This window comes from Alternaria infectoria (genome assembly GCF_024043175.1).
Source record: "Alternaria infectoria strain BMP 0036 chromosome Unknown scaffold_6, whole genome shotgun sequence".
Classification (NCBI taxonomy): domain Eukaryota; kingdom Fungi; phylum Ascomycota; class Dothideomycetes; order Pleosporales; family Pleosporaceae; genus Alternaria; species Alternaria infectoria.
The window spans coordinates 994,563-1,012,975 of NW_026250695.1; the positions used below are offsets into that span (position 1 = coordinate 994,563).

Consider the following 18,413-nt stretch of genomic DNA (forward strand, 5'->3'; position numbering starts at 1 on the left):
TGAGCCAGAAACAAGGGTATGCGCCATATCTCAATGTTTTCCTCCTTGTCCTTCAGAATGAACGCTACATATGCAGCCCAAGCCCAGCCATCAAACATATTCCCTTCGCTCTCTCACGCTCAACTGCACAAAGTCTCCCAGACAAAAACATTAGTATATGAACAAAAGGTTCCAGGTGTGTACACATCAGGGAGGTGATGGTGTAAGGATATTGGTGGCGATGGTGGCGTTGGTAGCAGAGGTAGAAAGGCAAAAGTCTCTTGACTTAAGCCATGCCCTCGATGCCCTGCGAGAGGCGATCTTGCATAGCCTTGACCAAAACAGGCGGAACCGACTCATCGGTCGCACGAATCGTAATTCGGTACATCTGTCCATCGTTAGCTTCTTCCTCTCCCATTTCGACACATACCAACATACCTGCGTCTCAAAGTTCGGCTCCAGCCTCAACAAGCATCCAAACTTGCCCTCACTCGAATGCAACACCGTCGCGCCGACAATGTTCTTGCCATTAGGATCCACACCAGTCACAATACCCCACTTGAAGCCCTTGACCACCTTTTGCACGAAATCAGAGTCCATGGTCCGGTTCTTGTTGATCAGGCCAAAGATACTTTGGTGCTCGCGCGGGGCACCGCCGATTTGCTTCCAACGCTTGAAGAAGTCTTCTGCGCTGAGCTCGGCGCCTTCCATGTACTTGTGTAGAAGGACTGGGAGTTGGAGTGTTAGACCTTGTAAGGCTCCGGCGAGGTAGGATATACGGATGGTTGGTGGGTCGATGAAGACGTTCTTGCATTCGAACATGATGGTTTGCTGCGTTTGGCCTTCGGGCGCGATAGAGGTATCGGGTAAGCCCTTGATGTCTGTTTTCAAGGTTTCCGATGACCGATTGTCGAGTGTCGTGGTGAACGATCCCATGGAGAACTGTGACTTGTTCGTGAAGTAGAAAATGAGAGCGCCCAACTGCCCGCGGTACTCAGTTCTTAGACCAATCTGTATCTGCTGGTCTTCGTAGAGGACGCCTTCCGACCGTAGTAGGAGACGGGTGTAACCAACCTCCCAGTCGGGACTGAGATGAGCTGCGCTTGCGAGGTTTGGTGCTTTGGAAGCCTTGCTCAGATCCATGTTGAGATCCAGACCCTCCAAATCACTTGATATCGCTGCGACACCGTTGGCGCCATTTGCCGCGCCGGTCTTGGCGTCCTTTGGTACCGGTTCAGTGAAGCTTCTCTTGACACCCGCAGACGTATTCTGCCTTGCAAGACCAAACTCTTTGAGGTCCGCATTTGCATCCTTGCCACCAACCACCCACGTTCGCTTGTCGCTAGTAGTGGCGTGCTTCTGGTGTAATCGCGAAAGCAGTGCTGATGTCCGTTCGGGGTAGGGAGGCATCTCGTCGCATACGGTACGCAGTAGGTCGTCCGTCGGCATGGTCGCGAGTGTGAGGTATTCGCATGCTCTTTGCTGGAGTTCGGAGTCGAGCGAGTGGCTGTAGGCGCGGAAAGCCTGAAGAAGCTGAGGCTTGATCTCGGGGAACAAGTTCACGTACTTGACGTAGCACGACAAGAGTATCGCCCGTGTCGTCGACGAGCAACCTCGCATCTTTGCGCTCAACGCCATGAACTGCTCAATCGGGCTGCATCCTTTGCTATCCGCAATCAAGTGTCCGAATTCTCCGAGCAGGTATCCACCAATTTTTACAAGCGTCTCGTGGCAGTCCGATTTGATGTATTGTAGGATGGTTTGCGCGGCGTACACTTGTAGCTCCTCGTTGTTCGTCGTGATCTGGATGACTCGCTGCCAGACTTCGTCGCTAACGTGGTCTCCGGCCATGGCGATTAGCCGTAGTGATATATCCACGTACCACTGAACATCAGTGGCGTACTTCTCGGTAAGAATCGCAATCTTGAGTACCATCTCTTCCCGTATCGCGTAGTCGGCAGATTGTAGGTATCGAAGGAGTTCGTTCACGATCGCTTGCGCATTCGTCGGATCACACATGCTGTAGAGCAAGTCCAGACCTTGTCTTCGTACACTGATATCCCTGTCTCTTAACGATCCGATGATGATTGCCTGGTGCTTCTTGATGGGGTCGAGGTTCTCTGATCGAGCTGCCAGATGCGTCATGGCCTCAAGTCCTAGATACCGCACGTTGGTTTCCCGAGATGCGATGAACTTGCCCAGCCGTTGTGATATTTGAACCATCAGGTCTTGCTCTGTGTCGAGGTGTATTACGAGGTTGATCGCTTCGAAGAGGACGGCGTTCTGCGCGTTGTTCTGCTGTACGTTCTTGGGCATTTCGAGCGCTGAGTCCATAATCTTTTGGAGGGCTTCGCGAATCAGTTTCCGGATATGTGAGTCCTCTGTTTTTGTCAGTATGGGTTCATAATATCTGTAGGTGATACAGACCTGGAGGTGGATAGTACTGCAGCAACTTGAGCAGCTTGACCAGTATCCACGGACATGGCACCTTATAGTAGAAGTAGCCTTCGGCACACTCGTTGTCCACCACTATCCGCTTCAGCCTATTCGCTGCCTTGATGTAGCTTCCCTTGTACTGCTCGGTGTTGTCCTGAACGAGTGCCGTGACCAGCGAGGTTACGGAAAGTGCTACGCCCATATCGGGGTCGTCCATAAGCGATATTATTCGTTCCGCCCATTCATGTTGTACGATCGCAGGATGTTTTCGGTATAATCGCAGGAGTGTAAGGGCGGCCTTCTTCTTCACGAATGCCTTGGAGGCTCTATTCAACGTCAGTTTGGCCACGAAACCCATCTCATGCCACTCACGGTGATATCAGAAGCCTGTGAACCTCGGCACTTAGTGCCTCTCCCAGCTCCTTTCCACCAACATTTGCAATCGCATGCAGCGCCAGGCAGTTGTTGAGCTCATTGTGGTCCAGCAAGTCCTTCCTGATGCTGTTAACGACCAGGTGTAGCAGTTCGTGCTCCTCGTGTAGGAATAGGGTAACGGCGAGGTATCCGATCTGCTTTTCCGAGTACTTGGTCGCGGAGATGAGGTTGACCGCTTCGAGATGTCCGAAATCGACGTTCCAACCGAGGATGTATATGTAGAGGAGCTGCGAGAGTCAGTAATGGGGTGGGAGAGTCGGTGAGTGGCGTGTGTACCTTGCAGACGTATTTCTTCTTCTGGTAGCCGTTCAGGCCAGCATCTGGGGGGTGTTCTGTCAGAGCAGGTCATGGGGGAGGTGTATCCAAGGAGAGATACCTCTGAACTTTTGCCTGCAGCACTGTTAGCCTTCCGGACATGCTTAAACTCGGCAGCGTGTACCCACCGTATGTTGGCCAATTCCTTGTTGATGCGCTTCTCTTCGAGTTCTCTCGCGCGAGCATTCCTCAGATCAGCGATGAATGAGACCAGTCCTGTCCGCGTGTGAGCTTTGGTCCGTTGTTCGTGGGCATGCCGTCATGTACCTCGCATCGTGGGCACGTTGCCCGACTGCTCCCGGCTGAAGAGGCCTCCACCAGCCCTCGCTGCCATCTTGGAAGTGACCGAGGCCGCCATGCTGGTGGTAGTAGACGATGTGGTGGGTGGGCGGTTCCCACCTGGTAAGTAGCCCGACAATGCGGCGGCGGTAGTGGTGGTGCGCTATGGAATGGTGCGGTACGGGCCTCGAGGCAGGGTTTATGCCGGCGTGCGCGCTGCGGAGCGGAGGTCGATAGTTCGCGAAAGGGGCGCCTGTCAGCGCTTTCTAGACGCTGGCTGCAGGCTTATGGCGCAATCGAGAGCAGGACATGGAATTGGAACGAGCAAGGAAGACGCACAACACCCCGGCAAGCTATCTAGCTGTTTCTCTGCATGCACGACTGACGGGGGGAATAAGTGGATGTTCTACACATGGATGCCAAGCAAACAGGGTCTAGCGTGTAGCTCCTGCCCGTGCGAGTCAAAGTAGGACGAGCACATCGCGATCTTGACCCTTACGGCAAGTGCAGGTCCATGCATTCAATTGTGGACAGTACTGAACAGGGCATCTTTCAGCAAAGCCGCGATAGCCTTGAAGCTTACTGTATACACACCTCCGACCGTGCCGCCGCTCTCCCCCGAGCTCCGCAAGCTATCGATGAGATGCTACACGCATGACGATCAGGAATATAGACACTGAGGAGGCAGCGGCCACGTCGATCATACGAAACATGCTTCTCAAAAACACGAAAGCCTTGGAGAGTGCTCTCTAGACACGTTGTACGGACAATACTCCGGGCGAAGACATGAGTCGAGAGAAACACGCGCATCCAAAGCAAGACGCGTCAACGCGCCGATCACGAACACAAGACGCAATAGGACAAGTTTGAACTTTCAAATCATCATTCACTGATGTCAGGTATACCCTCGATCCTTCGACCGTCCCATGTAAACGCCAAAAACACCCTCTTATGCTACACACCACCTCGAACCCCCATACGCCTCAGACTCTCACACCACAACCATCTCTCTACTTGCTAGTAGTGAAGTCCGTCTCGAGGCTGCTCGATCCGTTGTTCTCAGCGCGACCGCAGTTGCACGCATCCTCTGTCCGCTTTCCGCATGCGCATGCTGAGGAGTCGGTGGGCAGCTTGTTCTCGGTGGCGGCTTTGTCGCAGGCTATTCAGATGTTAGCATATGTACGAGGTGTAAGGTGGATGGGTGGTAGGTGGTAGGCGGTAGGTGGTGGATATTGGGTATACGGACTGGGGAGAGAGGGCATAAGGTGAAGGAAAGAAGGGAGCGACATACTGCATTGGAGAGCAGGCTGCTTTCCACACGAGCACTTTGCCTCTTGAGCGCACACGCAGGTGCCGTTGTTACGTCCGCAGCAAACCATCTTGGATGTTGTGGTGGTTGGTTGGATGGTAGGGTTTGAGTATGTAGTTGTAGTTGTTGGTTTGCGAGATCGAAGGTAAGATTGAGAAGTAGTGTGTAGATTGGTAGATTTGAGCTTGTAGATACCCTTCAATACGTCGACAGGCAGCCCTTCTTTATACCCAGCTCTCTTCTACATACTATGTCATGGACCCTGGATTGCTAGCGCGTGAATCCACGTGAGTGGCTCGTCTGGCCAATCAGAGCGCTCTTGATTACGCTGATGCCGCGGAGTGAGGCTCAGGACTCGCAGGCGCCACCGCAATGCTTATTCACTGCTTTTCGCTTCTCTTCCATTTGTTGGAGATCGTTTGAGGGTTATCTGATTGATATGTATGGTGGTTCGTAAGTGGCGTGAGGTGGTGTTAGGTGAGAGTCTCACTCGGAACATGTAGTTTAGATGGAGTGGCGACCACAACATTCGATCACATCACTTCAACAGCAGTACTAGTTATAGTTGTCATAAGTGGAGAGTGCATTATTAAGAAGAAGTAGAGTAGATACTAAAAACATAAGACATAACCATCATCGAAATCATTGCGGCGCCGTATTGGTCCGCTTCATGCCTTTACCCTTTAACCGTTCCCTCGCCGGTGACTCCTTGATCATTGTCTTCGGAGACACCTCTTCAATCTCGCCAATGACCTCCCGAACCCTCACAGGAGTCCGTGGCCGCTCGTCTGAGTTGGTTTCACTGGCAAGCGTAGACCCCCTAGCCCTCCCTGGCGACATGCCAGGCGCATCCGTAGTAGCCCTACGAGCCAACTCTCTGACTCTCCCCGGCGAGGCGCCTCCAGGGCTACCCAGTGTGCTGACGTCGCCTGAAGAGCGACGCCCTTGGTGCTTAGACAGAGATTGTCTAATGCGAGAGTATTGCGTCCATTTGGTCAGTCTGGAAGTCCTTAGTACTTCCCCGACGGCTTCTTGGAGTTCTCTTACCGCATTGTTCTGCAGCGCCTGGAGCAGCACAATCGCGTTTTGGTGGTCTCGGCTAGCTGTTGATGGGGATTGCTGCGCGAGACCTGCTTCTGTTGCGTTGGCGTGCTCTTTGATTGTTTCGAGGAGGCCGCTGTCCTCTTTTATCTCTTCGGCGATTGCTGCTGCGCCTTCGAGTGTTTGGGCTAGTAGACCTAGGCCGAGTAGTCCTTCGGATCGGGCTTCGGGGTAGAAGCGCTGCCGCACAAGCTGGGCGATTGGTTTGGCTATCTGGGGTACTTGTAAGATCTGTATTTGCACTGCTTCAACGTCCTTTTCGGCGTTGGGTCGTCCAAGATATCGCAACATGGCGACGATGGTACGGCCAAGCTCGATCATTGGGTTCTTCATCGTAGTGCTTGGGAGTGGTGCGGATGGAGCGAGGGCTTGCTCCACAATGTGTGAGAAAATGACGGTGTCGGCTGAGATGTCTGGGTCGATGGCTTCTGTCTCAGGCCCTACGGTCTCGTACATGACTTTCTCGATGTTGTAGAAGTTGCCGGTGACGAGCTTGCACAGCATAGCTGCCGCCTCGCCTCGAACTGAAGGATCGTCCAGTACGAGCATGCGACAACACGCTTCCATGAGTCCGGCATCTGCAAGCAAAGCCCTGTTAGCCTCTGGAAACGTAAGATGCCGCATGAAACCAGCTGCAGCATAAAGAAGGGCAGGCTTAGTGCTCTTCTTGAGAATCACAATCAATCGAACGTGAAGTTCCATGATCTTGACCATGTCTATGCAAACCTCATCAGACATAGCCAGATTTCCGACCATGACGCAAGCGCATATCGTGGATGGGTATGCGCTCTCCCAAGGTGCGCGGAGCTTTGCTTCCAGCCTTTCGATAACAGGACTTCTGACGTTGAAGCTCCGTGCAAAGACATCTGTTGCTGAAGCAGCAGATAGCAGCCCAATGAGTTGAGCCATCAGAAGAACCTGCGCCTCGTCTGATGTGGTGGTATCCGCGTTTTTGCTTGTCGCGAGTTCCTGGAAGACGGCTTCGATGTCCTCTGGCTCCAATCGGGCCTCAAACTCCAGCATTAGGGTGACAAGGTCGTCGAGGAGTTTCGGTGTTGCTATCCTTTGCTGGAATTCTGGGTCTTGGAGGTAATGTACCAGGATGGCCACGTACTCCAGATGATGGTCTTCATCGTATTGCAGTGCCACGTTCAGCAGACTCTTGAATGTCTCCAGCGAAACCTCGTCTTTGAACTGGGCGTCGCTCAGGTTGCTTGTGGTCCAGCTCAGCAGGTCCGTAGCGTAATCCAGGGCTGCTTCCGGGATTCTATCCAGTACTAGGAAGGTGCATATTGTGGCATCCAGTCTGAGGGCAGCCGCTGCAGCTTTGCCGGGTTCTATCTGCATGAGCTGCATGTCTGGAGGATCCTGTGGCATTGCTCACCAAAATCATTACAAAGATTAAAAAGTACGGCCAAAGTGGTCAAGCGTAGTTCTGGCGAGGGAAGGCAGCCAGCGATGGCACCGAGCTCTCTCACGGCGAGCTCTCTGTTGGTATCTTGACTCCAGTCAGACTGTTTGCGTCATACGAGGGCCTCTTCAGGTTACAGTACCATTATCAGCAACCGAGTTGCCGATGACTCTCAGGTATTGCTTTGCTACGGGATCTTCATGGCGAACGGTAGACACGCCACGAAGAGCATAAGCAAGGATGCCGCTGTCGCGGAACGGGGCCTGCCATCTTTCTATACAGTGTCAGCAGGGTTGGCTTTGAACAGAGGCATAACATACTACGACCGCCAACAGCCGTCCCAAACAGCTGCAAGGTCTTCTCTATGGCCTCATTGTCCCCACTTGCTGCAAACGCATCGAGCTTATGCACGTAACCTGTGAGGACAGCGGTCTGGCCTGCAGGGTTGCCTTGGAGTAGGCGCTCTAAAGACGCTATATAGTCGCCAAGCTCCTCATTGGATAATGGCATATCGCAAAAGTGTGAAGATGAAGAAACGCAGTCGCTCAAAGTCGTGGCAAAGCTCAAGAGTGCATAGTGGCGGTAGAGATTGCGCAAGGATGAAACGGCTACGCGCAGTCGTCCGGAACCGCCGTACAGGTGATGGCTACTAGTCGGATTGGTTTCAGGAGAACTCCAGAAAAAGTGCAATCAATAGTTCAGCCACTTGTTTTTTGCAGATGCGGAAAGAAACGGGGTGAGTTCCTGCGGCAGCGTCGACCCACCGCGCGGTTGGCCTTGCCTTTGGCCGGTTCCGTTGGACCCCTGGACACAGATCCCTTGGCGGCAATTGAGCGATCTGGCACTGTACATTCACCACCACAAACGTCGAGCATCACGCCCTCACCCGCACTTCTTCCGACCACCGACCCTCATTTAACCCGTTTACAACAACCAATTCGCCAACATGACGCGCGCTACGCAGACCATCAGCATTGGCATGCTCCTCACCTCCGTATGCAGCCCCTTACCTCTACATATACAAGATTGCATGCTAACATGTGACAGATCTACCTCTCACTGTTCCTCCAAGTCGTTCCGCTGCCTCAGAAGATCCAAGAGGAGATTGTCCCTTTCGTAAGTCTTAGCTCTACCTGAACGCGTAGCCCCACTACCTTCACCATCTCCATTGTTATTGTACTGGGCTGCCGCTAACCAAACCATAGCTACCCTTCTGGGCTCTCATCACCTTCGGCGCATACCTTCTCTTCAAGCTCGGCTGGGGAGTCTTCACCTTCAACGACGTACCCGACGCGCACAAGGAGCTCATGCAGCAAATAGCGGAGGCGCGGAAAGACCTTCAGGCAAAGGGCGTGGACGTCGGCGAAGATTAGACGAGATGGAAGGGCGCAGCATAATTGGTGTTATTTTGGGGCATAGGATGGAATATCACAAGATATGTAATGGATGGGTATTTGAATGGCAGGATGACTGTATGGGTATTGCCGAATTCGAGGCTCAGGCTGCCGCAGCGGCTTCCGCCTTCTTCTGCGCCTGCTTCAACTTCTTCTCCGTCCTCATAAACTCCCGAATGCCCACGGGTATATCGTCAAACAACTTGTCTTTCTCCGCATCATCGAACCCGGTGTCCCAGTTCGTCTCACTGCCACCGCCATCGTCGTCCATACTCGTTGCAACATGACTCGGTGATTTGTCTCCTGCCACCATGCTGCCTGTTCCCTTTCCTTCCTGCCGTTGTGCCTGCATTGCCGCTCTTGCTTGGGCGCTCTTCTCCGCCCACTCTTCCATCTCATCTCGATACATGTCCCATACACAGTTCACGCATCCAGACATGCAGCAGTTGTCTGGTTCCTCGGGTCGCGGAGGGACTAGTACGCCGGCAACTTTCTGGGACGATTTCATGATTTCCTGTTTGCGTTCTTCCAAGGCCGTGGTAGACCCAAAGATGATACGGGCTTTTGCAAATGTCTCTTCCTTCTGCGTCTTCGGTGGATCTTTTGGCGGCTCGGGCCTTGTGTGGGATAGTGGCTGTACTTCCGACAGCGGTTTCTTCAGCATGTCTGGATCTTGTTAGTCCGAGTACCGCTGGCGATGTGGGTGAGGGTCCAACCTGCATAGAAGCCGGTGATAGGCCTGGCCTGTTCGCCTTCTGGTGCAACATAGCCTTTGTAGCGACGCTGTATCCGATTGCTGTTCTGAAGCCCTATTCGCCCTGCCTCTGTCGAAGCACGCGACCTGCGCCATGTCTTCAAGCACGAAGCGCAGAGCTCCTGGCGCAATGCCAGTTGCCCAGAGTATGCGATGCGTTCCATTGGCCCCAAGAAATAGTGAAGAGATGATACAGTCACACAAGTCGCTCCGTTATGACATGTCGAAGTTAGCCACTGTCGTCGATTGCCAATTCGCAGCTGATTGAAAGTAACGATTGACGGTTCGACGTCATTTTGCGCCGCCTTTCCGAACGTCGGCAAAGGCTGCAGCGAACGCCGACAGGGCAACAACGCGCGCCGACGCGTCGCATTCACTGTTATCGTCGCATACCCCACCTGCACATCCATCCCAACTCCGGACATATTACTACCACGAGAGCGCCCCAAATACGCGCCGAAATCGAAAACCTTGCGAAAGCTTCACATGCGAACATCATGAACGAACCACCGGCGAAACGGAGGAGGACCAGCTCGCCCACCGAACAAGCGTCCAGTCCTCTGAGGAAACCTCCGCGACGACCGTCTTTTGCATCGCCTACCAAAGCCAGTCTTGCGCGCAACTACCCGAATCTTCTCTCCGCATCTCCAAAGCGCAACCCAAACCGACCTGTAGCAGCCAGAAATGGCTCCGGAGGAAGGGAAGAGATCGAAGTGGAACTACCCAGCGAGAGCGACCTGCCAGAACTCCCAGGGACACCATCACAGAACAACCGCGCAGCATCGAAGCAGCCGCGGCGAACGATGATCTTCTCATCACCAAGCAAGCGTCCCCCGCGCGTCAAAGATCCCGTCAAACAACCTCCACCGAGTTCGAGAGCGCCAGCGGTACAATCAGACGATTTCACAGGGACGGTAGAAGATGGCCCTGTGGAAGACATAACCGAAGAGATAACTCAAGAAGTGGTGCAGAAGAGGCAGCCTCCAGATGCAGAAATTGAGAGAAGGAAACAGGAAAAGGCGCGTCTACAACGTGAGGTAGAAGAGTTGGAGTCTCAGGTGTCAAGATGCATCGAAGAAGTCTTTAAGGAGCAGCGCCGCGGGCCTGAGGATTCTCTGCAGTCTCCAGAGCGCGAAAGTCTGAAGTGAGTACAGCGGCCTCATATGATAACCAAACAGTGACTGACATAAGTCTAGGAAGTTCATATTCGACATCAGCGGTACTGAAACAGAGTTAGAGAAGCCACCACCAGTATCAAGTCTGCTCTGTTCGTTCCTACCATTCGCCGCCCTCTCCGTTCCTCCACCACGGCCGAAACAAGAGGAAAAGCCTGTCCCATCGCATCGCCCAGTCGAACTCGCGGATCCCTTGCCATACCTCCAAATGTTCACATCACTCAACTTCTCCACACAACTCAGCCTGCCCCGCGGCAAGATATCCCCCACATCACGGCGGGTCCACCAGCAGCATACCATCGACATTGCAGGTCCACAGAAGCTGCTCACAGCTCAGGTTTCGATTACCATCGACGCCTTAGCGAGCGAGATTATCGAAATGCAACTTCTACGAATCTCGCCGTGGGCTGAACGTGAGTTGGGTACATTCATCCGGTCGAAAGCGCAAGAAAGAGATCTCGGCAATGCGTCTTGGGCTATGGACTCGTACTGGGAGATTGCGAAGAAGCGGGCACAACACTGGCATAAGTGCGAGACTGCGTTTACGCAACTACTCGTAGGCCGGACCGCAGAGGACACCGAGAACGCTCAGTCACGGCAGCAAAGTAAGCCCGCGACGACTGTCACACGCAAAGACCTGAGCAGGAACTTGGGTCGTGATGTCCTAATTCTGCAAGACAAACACGTCCTCCTGAAGCTCAACTGGCAAATTAGCTTCGATTGGACAGGCGAAGCGGAGTCAAACCTCAGTGTAGAGGCCGCCTTTCCCCAAGTATGGTCCGAGGCAGACGGTGGTGGTGCGGCGTTTAAGAAGATACCCCAAACTTTTGCTTCTCTTGTTCGAACTAGGGGCGCTTTTCAGGCTACGAAGACCATGGTAGCTCTGTTGTTTTCCCAATAGATTGGCTTGTTACGGCATAGCGTGGAGGTGTTCGCTGCGTTTTACCTTGATGTATTGATTATGTGAGTGTGATGTATCCGCCAGGGTGTGTTACGGTTGACATAACTCGAAGAACACAGTCCTTTGTCTTCATCAACCGCAGTCAAAGTGTGGGCAACCTATGAGCGTTGCTCTACTGTCGCCGGCAGCAAGTCGAGTCGATGCAACTCGGTCCTTGTCATTGGGTAGAAGTTCGTCACTCGCCCATGGTACGTACCATCAACGCCCACGTACTCATCACCCTTCATATGCAGACCCAGTCCCCTTCTTATTCTAATATCCTTCCCAATATTTTCCAGTACAACACACCGCGAATATCTCCCGGCTACACCTTCACGAACCTCCCACCACCACAACCACCCACGTATCCCTCAACCCCCTCTCCGCCTCACCAAAATGGCCGAACGCAAGACTGTTCAGAAGTACTATCCTGCCGACTTTGACCCAGCAAAGCTAGTGCGCTCAAAGAAATCCTCACCCCCTACCCGCACCGTCGTAAACTTCGCCTGCCCCTTCCGCAGCATGCGCTGCCTCTCCTGCGGCCACTACACCACCAAAGGCAAAGTCTTCCGCAACAGCCCAAAACACATCTCGCCTGAGACCTACCTCGGCGTAAAGATCGTCACACTGCATTGTAAATGTCCTAACTGCGCCGCACAAATCATCATCGAAACCGACCCCAAGAACATGGACTACAAAATCGTGAGCGGGGCAAAGAGACAATACGAAGCGTGGAGAGATGATGAGCGCGCCAAAGATACCGAAGAGCAGCGCTTAAACCGTCTTGAGGCTGAGGGACTTGAAGGAGGCGACGAGAAAGCGAATATGGAGACGCTGGAACGGAAGATTGAGGATGCGAAGGTTGAGGTTGCTGTCGCTGATGCGTTGGATGAGATTAGAGCGGCGAATGCACGGAGAGAAGGGATGGATGCGAAATGTGCCGCGGCTACTCTTGCGTCAACGAAGGAAGTAGAGGATGCGGAAGATGCGGAGATCGCGCGCGCTGTCTTCAAGGGGGCGAAGAGATGTTCGCCGGAGTCTGAATTGTCGCGAGAGTCGCTGAACGTGAAGTTCTCGGTGTCTAGGCCGACGAAGAAGGTGAAGAAGGATTTTGTGAAGACGTTGGGGATTAGGAGGAAGATGGATGTCTAATGTCTTAGATGGTTTATTGATACGTTGTCCCAAGAATTGTAAGCTGATCAATATTACCCAATGCTGCAGATAGATTATGATAGGCATAGTCAACGTACTCTCCCTGAGCTCCCGTGTTAACGATACTTCTTCTTCCAAGGGGACCTGATTACATGTGTACAAATCCATTTTACGATTTATAATTCGCTTCTTATGGTTGATTCTGAGCAGTACGGTAGATTAGAGATGAATTTGCGCACACATAAATGCAAGACAGCGGTAGAGTGTATAAAGTAAATATCTTAGCGTTGTCTTAGCTTGCACCACACACACGCACTATAGCACTTCCTCCAGCCTCTCTCGCCTTTAGGATTCTGACACGTCTTCTCTAGAGCGTGAGATAACTTGTTAAGGAGGAGTCGAGTGCAGTCTCCTTGTGCGAGATGCCAGAATAAGTTCCGCTCATTGGGTATCTTTTTCCATATGTAATACTGGACCTGCCAGGCTCGTCCAGTCTCGTAGCCGGTTTTGATTGGTTCCTTGAGCAAAATCCGACACCATGTGTAAAGCTTGTGTGCCCGCAGCGCATCCGGTACTATCTTGTATTCATAAAGATCGAGTCTCCAGGTTCCATAGTACCAATCCCATTCAGTCAAAGGTGCAATGTCGAGTATGTGATGGCGCACAGATTTCGGATCTATCATACTCCCATAACCCTCGAGTTGTGGAAACCATCTCGCTGCCGTGCGAACACAATCTTTTCTGATCCAATGCTCGTTCTTTTCTCCATCGAATCTCGCACCCTTTCGTTTGGATCCACTACATGCGACCACGACCTGCCTAGTGAGAAGCTCGAGCAAAATATCTTGCAAACACATGGAGTAATCAGGGAATATTCGAAGCGACGGATGAAGCATGCCCATCACACCAAACACTCGATCTCGCGGATCCTCACATTCGGTACCCCGGAGCAAAGACCAAAAAGAATTCCAATCCTTGACTGCGTCACGTCGACTCCAGTCGATCGCGTGTAGTCGGAACAACCTTTCTTCGATTTCCAGATCATGTGTTTTTGTATCGAGTAGACGGTTCCATGCCCTCCACAATCTTTGCCAGCCTGGGTAGAATGTGTCCCACGAGAGAGTCTTTGAGCCGATGCGTAGCTGTACGAATCTACCGAGTACTATCTCTTGAGTAATCCACAGTCTTGACCAATACGGTAGAAGTATGAATTGGCGGAAAAACGGGACAAACGAACGCATTTCCCGCTCAGGCATTTCGGGCGCACCCATACTGAGCGTAGGCGAAGAAGACTGGCGTGAGAGATCACTTTCGCGGATGATCAAGTCCACAAGCTCGTCGCTTCCTTCGAATCCAGGACCTAACCAAGCCTCAACGACGGAGGCGGCGCTATAAATATCTGCCATCTGGTTGACTTGGTGGGCCTTTTCGTCATTTTGCCCTTGATTGATGCATATCTGATCGATCCAGAATGAAGCCGGGTTAAGATCTTGTCCTATCTCCAGGAAGTCGTCGATGTTTTGCCGAACCGAAAGCCAGTCTCGTTTGGTCCTCAAAAACTCGTAAAGATTCTGCCGAACTGAAAGCCAGCCGCGGCATTCGGGACTTGTGACAAGTATATCTTGCGCCGGTAACTCAGGGCCCCAGGTGTACGATAACGCGATGAAGTTAAATGTTCCTTGCATGGAATGGTCATATACAGCCCTATCCCGCTCTTTGCTGACTTCAAAAGGTGGATAATCGTGAAGTCTAGCTATCTCCTCGCGATAACGAGTCAAAGCATTATTGCGTTCACTGAAGTCAACATTCTTCATGTTTATTTGAATTGGGCTCGACGGGTCGGAACTTGGTTGGATCGTTATGAGGCGTATCTCTTTGGTCTTGAAGTCCAGTGGAGTGTGTGTGAATCGCACATGCCTAGGTGGCAACTCCATCTCTGCGACAAGGCTGTGCGTGTACGTTCGCTAGGTTTTTGGAACGACGCGTGTTTTCCAGAGACGATTCGCAGGGGCTAGAAGTCCAGAACAGATGTTGATGCGTCGCTCTTTCGTCAAACGGGTTGTGCTACAGCCGACTTCTGTAGTACAGACCAACTTGCGACGTCTGCACCGTGGCGATTTTGGTGTTGTAGCAAAGATTAAGTACCTGCGGTGTTTTGACAGCATCGAGGCGGTGTAAACGCAGGAGGCTGAGCTCTCGGTGACCTGAGGCGCGAAAGTGGCTGGCCTGAATGTTTCAGGGGAGGCGATACGAGCTTGTGGAACATCGTTACTGGCCCTCGAAGAGTAATAGGATAAGTCCAAAACTAACATAATTAGTAAAGCAGAATCAATCCTTGTGTGTTCTACATTGATACTAATGTAAAGGCGCACAAGAAGAGGTAGTAAGCGCGATTGTAGCAGCTGCAAACAGAATAGAAAGTGTAAGTATAGTAAGTATAAGTTAAGTAGCTAAAATATAGTAGATATTCTAAGTTAATTTAAGTTATATTCTAAAGCGTAGTAGCTAAAAAGCTAAAGATAAAGAAAGAGCTAAGAACTATATATAAGATATTAGGTGCAAAAGAGTAGTAGTAAAAAAGTACATAGTATATTTATAAGAACTTTAATTTAAAAAAGTATTCTTTATAAAATATTCTCTAAGAATATTTAAAAGTACTAAATAAGTTTAAATAAGTTTAAATAAAATAATACCTTCTATTCTAGAACTAGTTATAACTAGTAAGTATTCTATAGTATATATATATATATATAGTAGCTAATTATATATAAATCTAGAAAGCTACCTAATATAAATTATAAATAAAATAGACTTAGAGTCTTTAAGCGTAGAGATAGTTATATATAAAAAAGTAGCTAAAGTTACTAAAAATAATAAAAAAGTAACTAGCGCGTTAAAGCTAAAGCTATAGTAATAGCTTAGTCTATTTAGATAGTTCTTTAAAAATATAAAAAAGTAAGTAAGTATATAGTAAGTATATATATATAGCTACGCAGCGTAGACTAATAAAAGATAGATAATTTAAAAAGTACTAAAAATATATTTATAAAGTAGTAGAATAATCTACTAAAGGTATTAATTATTTAGGTTAGCTAGTAAAAGATAAGTAATACTAAACTAAAATTTATAAAGGCGCTAAAAGTATAAAATAATCTAGAGAAGTATTTTCTTCTTACTTAAGTACTTATAAGGCGCGTAGTATAATATATTAGTTAAGTCTTATATTAGTATAGGTATTTATATAGTAGAGTAATTATCTATATTAAAAGTAATAGTATTATTATTATAACTGCTTAGTTATAGACTACTCTAGATCTCTCTAGACCTCTCTAGACTACGCTAGTCTACGTAAGCGCAGGCTTTACTAGCGTAGAAACTTAAAAAAACTTTTTATAAGTAATAGCTCTACCTAGATTACTTAGTAGAGGTTTACGTTTATATAATTTTGTATTAACCTATTCTACTTTTATAATATAAACCTCTATCTATAACTATTAGTAACACTATAAATATAGTTTTATTATAATTACGTAGTATAGTAGAAAATGTAGCTTTCTAGGCCTAGTCTAGGCTAGCTAACACTTTATTAGCTCTAACTACTACTAAAGAAAAATTATAAGCTCTAATATTTACTATAGAAATACTACTAGTTAAGAAGAGAATATCTATTAATAAACTAACACTATTAACTTTTTAGTAAGAACTTAAATAGAAAGAATAGCTTCTATTAGAAGCTAAATAGTATATAAAGATTACTACTTTACGCGCTTAACGTAAGGCTCTTAAAGCTATACTTACTAGAGGTAACCTTTAGACTCTACTACTACCTATACTAATACTAGCTCTAGCTACGCCTACTAAGAGTACTCTATACTAGACTAGACCTTTTAAGATTCTACTTCTAAAATTTAACTTTTTAACGCGTTTTAAAAGTAAGAATAAAGTATAACTTAATAGCTAGGCTAAAGCTTATAAATACTTTTTTAAGAGTAACTTTACCTTAACTAACTTAACTATGTAAGTTAACTTTATAATTAGATAGCTTAGAGACTACTAACTTAACTATTAGAAAAGAATAGCTAAAGCTATTATAGCTAACTTAGAAGCGCTAGTTCTAATCTAGGCTACTCTAAAGGTAGCTATACTAGAGTCTCTTAGCTCTTTCTTTAAATATAAGTAGATAGCTAGAGAGAAGATTAAGAATATAAAATAGTATTATTATACCTCTACTAAGCTTCTTAACTACCTTAAGATATAATAAAAAAAGCTTAATACTTAAGCTGCTCTTAATAATACTAATAAAAATTATATCTATAACTTCTACTCTACTCTTAATCTAAAGATATATAAATAACTAAATAATATTAAGTAGAAATAGTATAGCCTTATAGTACTAGAGGCTAAGGCTAACTAGTAGTATAGAGCTCTAGAATTTATACTTTAAGTTAAATAGGCCTAGATAGGTATAAACAATACTAAAAGAAACTAGTTACTCTTTAAGTAAATATAGTACAACGCTAACTAGCGTAGTCTATTTAGCTAAGAGGTAAAACTACGTATATCTCTTAAGAGAGAACCTATAACTACTCTAGTAGCCTAAATAAGTATAAAGAATATTAGTTAGATTAAATACTATAACTACTACTATAAAAAGTACTATAAAAGAGAGTATTCTAACTCTACTAGTACCTAGAAAAGAAAAGCGCACTCTTAGGCTACCTAACTCTATAGCCTAAGAAACTTATTATATACTCTAAGAGTCTTATTACTACTATAAGTAGTAAGCGTAAGACTAGGCTAAAGATAGTAGACTTATCTCTAATTACTATAGAAAGCACTATTCTAGCTAAATCTAAGTCTATTTATATCTAGGCGCTTCTTAATAGTAGCGCTAAGGCTAACTTTATTAGTTAAGCTATAGCTAGCAAAGCTAAATACGTACTATACTAAGATAGTATAATCTAGTTCTATAGTCTTAATAGCTAAGAACTAGCTATATTAGGCTAGATAGATATTAAGTACACTATAACTAATAGCTATAATACTACCTAAGAAAGGTAGAGAGAGTTTTATCTAGAAAACTTTAAAGAATTTAACATAATTCTAAGTATACTATAGCTAAAGTAATAGTAATCTACTCTAAACTTTATTTTAAAATCTATAAAATTTGTAAAGTAGGCTAGATACTATAAGATTGCTCTAGAGACCTCTAAACAATTTATAGCTATACTTCTTAATAAAAATAATAATAGCTTTCTACTAGTAGTAGGCTAGGCTAGTCTAGATAATAGTACTCTACTCTATTAGTACTATAGCTTCTAGGTAAAGGCCTTTTCTAAAGAAGACGCTGCTATTCTAGCTAAACATAGACTATATAAGATAGTAATTAACCTAGAAAAGAAAAAGAACCTATTTTATAGACTACTTTATAGTCTATTAGTAATAAAGGTAGAGATACTACGTAAATATATTAATAAGAACCTTACTAGAGAATAGATTAGGCGCTCTACTTCTAAGGTAGAGGCGCTAATTCTATTTATAAAAAAGAAAAATAGCTCTCTCTAGTTATATATAGACTACTATAGCCTTAACGCAATTACTATAAAAAACTACTATCTACTACTACTTATAAAAGAGTTTCTTAATTAACTTAGATCTATATTAATTTACACTAAACTAGACCTATAGAATACTTACTACTATATCTATATTAAGAAGAGAGATAAGTAGAAG

At 47.6% G+C, this 18,413-nt stretch overlaps 7 protein-coding genes across 7 annotated transcripts; 3 read left to right on the forward strand and 4 right to left on the reverse strand.

The window, feature by feature from the left end:
* Positions 1-265: 265 nt before the first annotated feature.
* On the reverse strand, positions 266-3,523 carry J4E92_004643 (uncharacterized protein; the record flags this gene model as incomplete). Its single annotated transcript, XM_051496032.1, has 8 exons — positions 266-367; positions 418-2,360; positions 2,407-2,741; positions 2,788-3,077; positions 3,127-3,170; positions 3,227-3,240; positions 3,294-3,381; positions 3,433-3,523. The coding sequence occupies 8 exons, from the start codon at positions 3,521-3,523 to the stop codon at positions 266-268; spliced, it is 2,907 nt and encodes a 968-aa protein (XP_051353872.1).
* Positions 3,524-4,454: 931 nt separating this feature from the next.
* On the reverse strand, positions 4,455-4,823 carry J4E92_004644 (uncharacterized protein; the record flags this gene model as incomplete). The annotated part of the gene is made up of 2 exons (XM_051496033.1): positions 4,455-4,603; positions 4,736-4,823. The coding sequence occupies 2 exons, from the start codon at positions 4,821-4,823 to the stop codon at positions 4,455-4,457; spliced, it is 237 nt and encodes a 78-aa protein (XP_051353873.1).
* Positions 4,824-5,395: 572 nt separating this feature from the next.
* J4E92_004645 (uncharacterized protein) lies at positions 5,396-7,775 on the reverse strand (the record flags this gene model as incomplete). The annotated part of the gene is made up of 4 exons (XM_051496034.1): positions 5,396-7,191; positions 7,239-7,352; positions 7,408-7,539; positions 7,586-7,775. 4 exons carry the CDS (start codon positions 7,773-7,775, stop codon positions 5,396-5,398), a joined length of 2,232 nt encoding a protein of 743 aa, XP_051353874.1.
* Positions 7,776-8,211: 436 nt separating this feature from the next.
* J4E92_004646 (uncharacterized protein) lies at positions 8,212-8,638 on the forward strand (the record flags this gene model as incomplete). Its single annotated transcript, XM_051496035.1, has 3 exons — positions 8,212-8,259; positions 8,313-8,381; positions 8,471-8,638. The coding sequence occupies 3 exons, from the start codon at positions 8,212-8,214 to the stop codon at positions 8,636-8,638; spliced, it is 285 nt and encodes a 94-aa protein (XP_051353875.1).
* A 124-nt stretch (positions 8,639-8,762) lies between these two features.
* J4E92_004647 (uncharacterized protein) lies at positions 8,763-9,577 on the reverse strand (the record flags this gene model as incomplete). Its single annotated transcript, XM_051496036.1, has 2 exons — positions 8,763-9,325; positions 9,376-9,577. 2 exons carry the CDS (start codon positions 9,575-9,577, stop codon positions 8,763-8,765), a joined length of 765 nt encoding a protein of 254 aa, XP_051353876.1.
* A 333-nt stretch (positions 9,578-9,910) lies between these two features.
* On the forward strand, positions 9,911-11,489 carry J4E92_004648 (uncharacterized protein; the record flags this gene model as incomplete). Its single annotated transcript, XM_051496037.1, has 2 exons — positions 9,911-10,557; positions 10,610-11,489. The coding sequence occupies 2 exons, from the start codon at positions 9,911-9,913 to the stop codon at positions 11,487-11,489; spliced, it is 1,527 nt and encodes a 508-aa protein (XP_051353877.1).
* A 435-nt stretch (positions 11,490-11,924) lies between these two features.
* Positions 11,925-12,680, forward strand: J4E92_004649 (uncharacterized protein; the record flags this gene model as incomplete). The annotated part of the gene is made up of 1 exon (XM_051496038.1): positions 11,925-12,680. The coding sequence occupies one exon, from the start codon at positions 11,925-11,927 to the stop codon at positions 12,678-12,680; it is 756 nt and encodes a 251-aa protein (XP_051353878.1).
* Between the last annotated feature and the right edge of the window lie 5,733 nt (positions 12,681-18,413).